General features: G+C 36.9%; 1 protein-coding gene across 1 annotated transcript in view; it reads right to left on the bottom strand.

Annotated features, from left to right (window-relative positions):
* LOC103271127 (probable global transcription activator SNF2L2) overlaps positions 1 to 9,966 on the bottom strand; it is a 12,231-nt gene extending 2,265 nt beyond the window's left edge. The window contains exons 1-2 of the mRNA XM_021717847.1: positions 9,725 to 9,966; positions 5,889 to 6,018 (exon numbers count right to left, since the gene is read on the bottom strand). Coding sequence (XP_021573522.1) covers positions 5,889 to 6,018; positions 9,725 to 9,937 — 343 coding nt within the window. The 5' untranslated portion in view covers positions 9,938 to 9,966. The remainder of the gene's footprint in view (positions 1 to 5,888; positions 6,019 to 9,724) is intronic.
* Between the last annotated feature and the right edge of the window lie 432 nt (positions 9,967 to 10,398).

A 10,398-nucleotide genomic window follows, 5' to 3' on the forward strand; every position in this document is an offset into this window, starting at 1 on the left:
ACAAGGGTACCTGCATAATCAATGTTTGTATACCTAACCCTGAATTGTACCCCACATCTCCAAAATAAAGAAAATAATAAAATAAAATAATTGTATAGATTAAAAAGGTGGGGAAAAAAATAAAGCACTTTTGGGGGGAAGAAAAATCAAAATGCACAAAAATTTCAAAGGAATGTTTCAGGAGATGGCCTGCATCATATGGCCAAAGAATTCTGTGAAAAATATGACTGCATGTTGTTGGAATAAGATCCAAGATGAAGAAGAGAGCAAAGGCTATCCAAAAGATTGCCTTAGGTTTGAGTTCAGAGTGTCAATTCATCAAGTCAAAGGTGTCTTAAAACACAATGTTACATACCTAGGTGAAAAGTCTCTGCCTTTCAAAAAATGTGCGCATGTCACAATTCTCTCATAAAGGTCATAACATCAGTGTCTACTCGATATCTGCTATATGTTTGAACTTACATCAAACTTGAACTGAAAGAACTCTATGCATCTGCTGAATCACAGAGGCCCAGGCATATATGACCACCATCAACTGGGGATTCACTGTCACTACTCACAAGACCAGAGAAAGGATACAGTTACTTGTACCTTCAACTGCCATTGGGAGAGGGAAGCAAAATTAACATAATCCCCTAAAATAAGAATGGGTTTTGTTCTCAATTGGTGAGAAGTAGAACTCCATTCAAGAAAATCCTGCACTGAAGGGAAACAGAAGAACTGCTACATTTTATTCCACAAATACCTACTCCATTCGGTAGCACAAAAATCATACAGAAGTTACGGTTCTAGTTTGGTTATATAAGTTAACCAAGAAAATCTCCCTCAAATCAGCCTGCAAGACTAGCAAAAATTTAAATCCAAACATGTTGTTATTTATAACAATAAACATTTAGAGAATATCAATAACATATACCTAACCTCGTCATTGAAATTCTTCCTTTTTAACGATGCTTACATTAACCCATTAATTGTAATGCTAGTACCAAATGGTAGTTTGTTTATTATGACATCTTTCTGACCAGCCCTGAATCTACCACAGGGAGAAAATCTTTCTACTAAAGCTGTTTACATTTTCATAGTAGAAGGGATACTACCATAGGTTAAAATGGGTCATATGTCTCCTAACTTCTGGTCTCTCCTATTTCCTAAGGTCAGTGATTATAAGGTCACTCATTACAAATTATAGAAAGCCTAACACAACAGACCAAAATAGTAGATAACCCACTCTAAATTCAACTGTATAACATCATTTATCAAATCACTATTTTAAACTATGAACAAGGCATCTTTATGAAGGTGAGACATGGCACAACAATGTTATGAAGATGAGACAGCTACATTAACTACAAGAATTCAAACTCTGAAAAAGAGAACCTGGTCATTGAAAAATCAATACAAAAATTTTTACTTCAAATTTGATTTAAAAAAAAACTGAGAGTAAAAATAAAAGTCAGTTTTGAGATCTAATCAGCACAACAAAATTTTCCCTCAAATTTGATAAGAAAAAAATCAGGATGGGAAGAATTATTTTCCAGAATTTATAGGAAATGTGAATAGAATCATTCTATCATAGTATGATATTAAAAATGTGACAGTCTCAGCTAAAGAGATTTTTATTTCTACATGCGTAATAGTCCATAAAACTTGAGGAAAAACAGAATCTAAATGATACAACAACATCACGTATTTTGATAATTATCTTTAGTTGAGAAAACAGAGTGAAGAAATTGCCTTGAGAGTGAATATACATTTGTCTGTAGGATGACAGTGTTGATGCAGCTTCTGCTCTTTTTGAAATCTTGTTTGATTTGCTCATTCAAAAGTAGTCAAAACAGTGGCAGTTTTCCTTCTCTACTTTTCAAGGGCCATTATCTCCCCAGTTTCATCTTGCCTCAGAGAAAAACAATAACCTCTCTCCTATTAATAATCTTGAACTTATAAATGCCAATTTTGTATGAATTTTCTCTTCATGCATACAATACTTAAATATTATATACTTGCTTTTGAAGTCTTTTTCTGTCCAATGGACTAAAAATAAACAATGTTATCATTGGGACCATAAGGTACACAATTCAGTGTTTATTGAAGAAAATGGTTTTGCGTCTCAACCAATACCTTAAAATAACCTAATAGGTTGCTAGGTAGTTAAAGCTGGCAGCTATCAAATCAATACCACCTCTTTGTACCTGTGTGTTTATAAATGGCTTCCTACAATGAGTGTTTTAAAGATACATGATATTACCAAGTCTAAATTATTTTTAGAACATTATATAGGATAGGACTGCATTATTCTAACAATGCTTTACTCAAAAATATATCTTTAAATAACTAATTCCCCAGACTACAATGCATTTTACTATTTTAGAGCATATTATTACACATTAATTCTGTTTCCTTAATGCAGACCTTTGCATTTCAAAGTAATTACATCTTATTGAAATAATATAAAAATTGAGATCTATTTAAAATTGTTGACTTGTTAATGCCTAATTTCTTCCATACCTAATTAGACAAAATATACTAAGTATTTTGCTAGTCATGTGTCACATATCATGCCAAGTGTAGATGCCAAGATAAATAAGATGTCGTTCTTTTTTATTATTATTATAAAGATGTGGGGTACAATTCAGGGTTAGGTATACGAACACTGATTAGGTAGGTACATTGTTGATGAGGTATGCCCCTCCCTCCCTTCCCGAGCAGTTTTCCTCAACTGCCAATCCCACCCCTTCCCTTGGCAGTTTCCCACTAGGGATTCCTAGTTTACCAATCCCTTTCTTATGGTATGATAATTGTTCAAGGTCCACTTATGAGTGAAAACATATGGTACTCTATTCTTTGTTTCTGTGGTAGATCACTAAGTATGATTGACTCTAAATCCATCCAATTCGCTACAAAGTCCATATGTTTGTTCTTCTTTGTGGTTGCATAATATTCCATTGTATATATGTACCACATTTTTGTATCCAGTCCAGATTCGATGAGCAACATGGTTGGTTCCATGTTTTTACTATTGTGAATAGAGCTGCAACAAACATACGTGCGCAGGTATCTTTTTTGTAAAATGATTTGAGTTCCTCCAGGTATATTCCCAATAGGAGAATTGCTGGGTCATATGGAAGGTCAATTTCTAGTTCTTTCTGAAATTGCCACACTGTCTTCCAAAGAGGTTGCACTAGTTTGCATTCTCACCAGCAGTGCAGAAGCATTCATTTCTCTCCACACCCTTGCCAGCATCTGTTATTGTTTGTTTTATTAATGATGGCCATTCTTACTGGGGTTAGGTGGTATCTCAATGTGGTTTTGACTGCATTTCTCTGATGATGAGTGAGGTTGAGCACTTTTTTATGTGTCTGTTGGCTGCTTGTATATCTTCTGAGAAGTGTCTATTCATGTCTTTTGCCCACTTTTTAATGGGGTTGCTTGTTTTTTTCCTTTCTGCGCATTTGTGTTCCTTATAGATTCTAGATGTTAGGCCTTTGTCAGATATAAAGTTGGTAAATATTTTTTTTCCCATTCTGTGGGCTGTCTCCCTGCTTTCTTGAGGGTTTATTTTGCTTTGCAGAAGCTCGTTAGTCTGATGAGGTCCCATTTATCTATATTATTTCTTAAGGTATGGGCATTTAGGGTTCTAAAAAAAGAATTGGTTGCCAGTTCCAATTTCCAAAAGGGTGTCTCCTGTGTTTTCTAAGATTCTTATATTTTGAGGTTTTATATTTAGAAGACGTCATTCTTAAGTTGAAGAAGGAAGTCAAGCGATCAGAGAAATTATAAGAGAAATAAAAGCAAAACTGCTCTCAATTATGTTTTGTACATTTAAAGAGTTTTAGTGATTTTGTTTTGGGGGTTACTTAGGGCCCCACTACTAAAGATACTGCAAAGCCAGGAACAGAAGCAAGCACCTGGCTTCAAGAATCATTGAATATTAGCCATCTACACCTCCCAGGTTTTAAAAATAAGATCCACACCAGCTCTATGAACACACCTGGCATCTTAGAATTTAAATGATAAACCTGGATGTGTTATCTTAATTCATTTGTAAAGGTGAATGGATCATTTTTTTTCTTCCTGTACTGCAAAAAGTCTCAATGCTAAAGCCTGCTTTTCTGACAGGGTCAAAATTCTATGAGTCATCTGCAATGAGACATAATTGTATGTCTGCCTGACACCAAAAATCAGATCAGAATCGGGACGTTCAAAAACCTGCTCAAGTATGAGTGGAAAGGCATGCCTATGCCTCCATGACTTGCCTATTTATATTTCAAAAAGGAAACAACTGTGAATACATTCCTCTAAATCCTTCCAACCAAAAAGTCTTCCCTCAGGTGGATGGTTATTTGATCAAGGACAGATGAAAAACTCACACACTTACACAGGATTACATGCCACAATATGAAAACCATAAGCCTTAAATTAGAATGTCTGCATATTAATATTAATTATCACTACTAATGTTAATTAGTACTAGACTAATCCATGCCCTTCACATGTTGAAATGACCACACGATGATTCTGAAATCAGGCTACGGTATATTAAAAGGCTTTGATCGGTGGCTCAGCCTGTAATCCCGCGCCTTTGGGAGGCTGACGTGAGTGGATTGCCTGAGCCCGCGGGCTCGAGACCCGCCTGGGCAGCGAGACTTCATCTCTACAATAAATAAAAAAATCAGCCGGGCGTAAAATTAGCCATGCCTGTAATTCCGGCTACTTGGAAGGCTGAGGCAGAAGGATCGCCGGAGCACAGCAGGTCGAGGCTGCGGTGGCCGGGAGCAGCCACTGCACTCCAGTCTGGGCGACAGAGTGAGACTCCAACTCAAAAAAAAAAGGCTTTGAGATATCTTAACATGTATATTAAGGCAAGTGAGTGAAGGAAAGAGGACACAAAAGGCACAAAGGAGAAAAAAAATTATTAAATTATATATTGATTTGGCCATTGTTGTGGGCTGAAGCATGTCTCCTCCCAACCCAATATGTGTAAATCCTAACCTCTCTAGTACTTGTGAATGTGACCTTGGAAATAGGATTTTTGTGGATATAATTGAGTTAAAATGAGGTCGTGCTAGATTAGGAAAGGCCCTAATCCACTGACGAGTATTTTTATAAAAAGAAGAAAATCTGGACACAGACAAACACACTGGAAAAATATCACATGAAGACTGAGGTAGATATTGAAATGATGCATCTACAAGTCCAGAAATGCCAAGGGTTACTGACAATCACCAAAAGCTAGGAAGAAGCAAGGAAAGGTTCTTCCCAAAAGCCTTTAGAGAGGGCATAGCCCTTGATTTCAGACTTCCCCTCAAGAACTGTGAGAAAATACATTACTGTTGTTTTGAACCACTCAAAATTTGTTATGGCAGACCTAGGAGCCCTAGCCACTTGCAAACAATAACAGGATTTCCCTGTCAGAGAATGCTACCTTATAGACAATGTATAAGCGTGCAATTCAAGACACACAGGTGGTTCATCTTACTTTTGCATCTATGCTGTTGCTGAGAGGCAGACCTAGATTTTCTCTCTGGTCTTGTCACTGATTGGATGTGTAAACTTAGGGAAACAAAGTAAATTCTCTAGCTGTAGCTTCTCCATCTATAAGACTGAGGTAACATCATTTACCCTACAAGATCACAATAAAGATTCTGTATAAAGTACAAAAAGCACTTTTCAGAGTGCTTGGACACATGGTGACTAGTACAATTACTTGGACTTTGGAAATAAAATTTCTCATATAAATCATAAAGTTGTGTTGGTGTGGATTACCATAAGTAAAAGAACCCTGCTGGATTCAACCTTCCTTAGACACATTCTTTGGAAGTCATAATTAAAATATTCAAAAGGAAAGACAATGGTATGGAACCAAAATCAGGTATGTAGCAGACACAAACCTTGGCTGTGTTGATCCATTGGACTCTGGGGAGGGCCCATGCCTGGGTGAAGTGGTCGCATACTGGTACCCTTCATGGATCCACAGTGGATATCTTCCACAATCCCCTTGTCATGCATACCATCAATGGGCTGAAACATTTAAAGGACATCAGTTAAGACACCTCTTTAAGGCACAATATTTCTATTTGGAGCTTTAAGATCCCTCCCTAAAGTCTTAAAAATGCGGCACAATCACTTGTTACTTATTTTTGGTCATATATTTTTAGACCCTTATGGGTGGGGACAAAAAAAAAAAAGAGAGACTACACCAATGGGTTCAGCAAAACCATCTATAAATCAAGTCAAAAATCAAGCTTTAAACAACTGATGTTTTTGTAATTTCAAAACTTGCCAATAAAAATAAAGTCCTGTTTACAAGATAGACAAATATAAGCCATTCTTGCATACCCTTGTAAGTAGTCTTGAAACGTGTTACATGTTGAAGTTAGTCTGAAGTCTGATGGAAGACTATTTAAAAAGTCTATGATAATATTTTAAAAATTTTTTTCCATTGGAGGGGAAGGAGCTATGAAAAGTTTAAAAGTTGAAACCAGAAGGTTCTATGACAGTTGGAAAGAGAGGAACAGACAGGGCAGAGCAGTGAATGGGGGATGAGTACTAAAAGGGAAGGGGTGTGAAAGAAATAGTTGTGTACTAAGAGGGAGGAAGAATGAAAAAGGTTAAAGACAAATTTGAAAATAAATGATGAACATGGGCCTGGACCTAGAACTTGAGGCCTAGGACATAACAGACTTACAATGAATAGCTATTGAACTGATGTTAATCCGATCCAGAATTGAGCAACGAAACATCTGGTTGAAAAAGGAAAAGCCTATTCCTCCCCAATGTAATAGCAATTTTCAAAACAGCCTGAAAGAAATATTTCCAGGAGTTTATAGAAACCAAATGACTTCAAGAAAGAAAGTACGAGCGTTTGCAGTTTTGGAGAAAAGACAGTTAATTTCTGGAGAGTCAAAAGTATGCGCTTGAAAAGAGGAAAAATTTACCATAAAGAGGATGTTCAGAAGAAAAATGGGAAGAATCTGGTATAAAGAGTATCACTGAGTCTGTTAAATAGTAATAATAGAGAGGAAATCAAAGCAACATAGCAGATGTATTTAGGCCACTTGTTTATTTATTTCCAGTAATGTTGAAAAGCAAAAAGCTGAAGCTCAGGGGGAGAAGGAGGAGCAAGACAAGAAATAAAGTTGCCTATAAGAAAAAAAAAGGAAGAAAGTAAAGGCATCTGGTCAGCAGGTGTGAGCTCGAAGTGTTCACACATGTCCTCACGCAGGGAACTATCTAAGCGGGTGGGGCTCAGGAAAAGCAGAAAAAAATGCAAAACTTGCAGAATGAGAGCAAAGCAAATTGAAAACAAAAGCATGGAAGGGGGCTAGGTGATAAAACAGAAGGGATCAGAAGAAATGATAATCAATAGAAACAGTCAAGTAAAACAAAACAAAACAAAAACTGACCCAACATTCCCAACACTTACACAATCAATTTTTAAATGTGTAAATAACAATAAAGGTTAGTTAAATATTTCCTCCAAGTTTTATCTTTCATTTGGAAGGAGAGAGCTCTTCAAATCATTCTGAAATTATGTAATCTACTTGGGCAAAGGTTTACAAGTGACAGATCAGATCTAGAATACAGTTCCCTAGTTAATTTAATCTAAACACAAGATAATTTAAGGACTACAATATGCCAATATGTTGAGTAAGTCCCCTACAAAATATGACATGAAAAACATGCAGCTGGGCAACCCCTTCAGGTCCCCTCCCACTATGGGAGCTTTTCTGTCCTCTCAAAAAAATCCTGCTTAAAAAAAAAAATAAAAAGAAAAGCAAGCAGCTTTATTTCTCTCTATATTTGCTAAGCTAAAAAATTAATTTAAAAAAAGGATGGAGAGAACTGGGCCATATTAAAGGAAATTAAATGAAAAAAGTAAGTTTCAGAGTAACTAACGGAGATAATATGATTCTATTATGGTAAAAGAAAAGCTAAGGAAAAAAGCACACCCATATATACACGCCTGTGCTTATACAGTATTTTTACTGAACAAGAATAAAAAATAAGGTACAAAAAGCATGTACAAATAGCTGCTACCTGGGTGAAGCTAGGATTAATCATTTTCTTTATTTAGCTCAATATTATTTTACTTTTCAAAACAAGCATAGATTACTTTCTTGATTTGAAAATAATCAAATAACAAAATTTTCAACAAACGAATCTTCCCTTTTGGGCCCTGGTGCTCTACCTTAAGATTGACATAAGGTCCTGCACAATTAAGAGGCAAGACCTGCTCTTTTCTGTGTAATCTTTTTGTTTTAAGCCAATATCTTCCAATGCCTGTCTACTGTGATGGTTAATTTTATATGTCAACTTGTCCTGGCCACAGGTGCCCAGATGTTTGATCTAACATTATTTCTGAGTGTGTCTGCAAGGGTGTTTCTAGATGAGATTAGTATTTGAATTGTTAGACTGAATACAGAAGATTGCCCTTCAAAACATGGATGGGCCTCATCCAATCCGTGGGGGGCCTGCGTAGAATAAAAAGGCAGAAGAAAGGAGCAGTTACTTTCTCTTTCTCTGTCTGCTGATTGCTTAAGCTGGAACATCAATCTTCCCCTGTCCTTGGACTGGGACTTATACCATTGACTCCTCTGGTTGTCAGGTCTTTGGACTTCAGCTGAAACTCACATGATCAGTTATCCTGGGTTTAGGCCTTCCAATTTGGACTGGAACTATACCACAGGCTTTCCTGGGACTCCAGCTTGCTGACTGCATATTGTGGAACTGCTCAACTTTCATAATTGTGTGAGCCAATTCCTGATAATAAATCTCTTTCTCTCTATATCTCCTGTTGGTTCTGTTTCTCTGGAGAACTGTGACTAATATGCCTACTTAATATCAGGAGGCAGCTCCATCACCCTATCCATCTGTTGATGACATCGAAAAGAACGTAAAACCTCTACTTGTCTCATTAGGCAAAACCTTCAGGCGGTGTGCAATGTCTTCATGGATTTTCCCTGGTTACTGCTAACTTTCAAAGCAAATTGTCATAGAGGATCTTGTTTATTTTCGCAAAAGGCTGTTCTCTCCTCTTTGCATCTTCTGTGAAAGTATAATGCCAAATTGTACAGATATGATCATCCCCACAGCAACAATCTGAGTCTCATAAACAGAGGATCATTATAACCTTAGTCCAGAAACAAACAGCTGGACGTGAGTTGTGTAAAATCAGAACCTTCTTCCAAAGCCAGAATAAAACTGCTTCACAGAGAGACAGCAATGTACATTTTAGGGATTCCCTAGAGACTGATTAATTTCAGTAAAGCCTTAAAAAATTCCTTTAAGGAAGGATTTTTTTCCTTGTACTCTTTAGGATTCAATTTTTAAAAATAAGTGCCAATCATTTTAGGGTAGGATAATTTTCACCGTGTTTATTAGTGGATGATGTAAGTTACTTAACACAGATAGAAAAATTAATAAGACTTAAACACTAGTTTACTTATTCATCATGACAAAATACTTTGAACCCATAATCATAGGACCTAACTGTCAGAACTGCATAGTCTATCTTAGTATCTTAAAACAGCCAGCATCTGATCTTCATGTCTGGTACAACATCTGAAGTGATAAAAGTATCTCAGGACGTGCATTTTTAATAACATGCAAGATAAGACAAAGTTCTCCTCTGATTCTCTTCTTAACAAAAAAGGGATGGGGTTATCAGAAATATAAGCCATACATGAATCAGAAGACGAGACTGAACACAAGAATAAATTCTTACCTTATGCATTTGATGAATGCCTTCTTGTGGGAAGTCTGTGGACCCCATTGTTGGCATAGGATGTGAGACACTTGGAGGTCCAGGACTTGGCCCCATCATGCTGTGGACAGAACCTGGGGATGGTCCTGGTCCTGGACTAGGTCCAAGAATTGGTCCAGGGGAACGTCCAGGCCCTGGGTGGGGCATCGCACCAGGGTCTGTGGGCGTGGACATCTACTTCTCCGTCTCTCCACTCAGTAGAGTGATGCTAAGTTGGAAAGCAGAAAAAAGAACAGCATGTTTTAAACGTGATGTTAAGATCAGAAAAAAATAATGTTAACATCCGATGATGCCATTGTTAACATCCGATGGTGCCATTTCCGTAACAAACATCAAACAAAACTGCCTGCCCTGTCTAGTCCAGATGTTTGAGTGAGCGTGATATATATTCGTCTGCCCAAGTCTTTATGAAGACCACTTGTTTAAAAAAACACACTCTAAATGATTCCCCAGGAAGATATAAATCATCTAAGATACAAAAAGACTCACTGGAGAAACTCAAGTTTAACACATAAGCAGAATTCTAAACAAGCTTGAAATTTATTACTCAAGTCAACAGATGCTCTCCATTACTTACTGGCTTGGACACCTTACAAGTCATTAACCCCCCAAAGCCATTAAAATATAAAACCCTT

Source organism: Carlito syrichta, unplaced genomic scaffold (assembly GCF_000164805.1).
Source record: "Carlito syrichta isolate Samal-C Ts95f unplaced genomic scaffold, Tarsius_syrichta-2.0.1 Scaffold311249, whole genome shotgun sequence".
Lineage (NCBI taxonomy): Eukaryota > Metazoa > Chordata > Mammalia > Primates > Tarsiidae > Carlito > Carlito syrichta.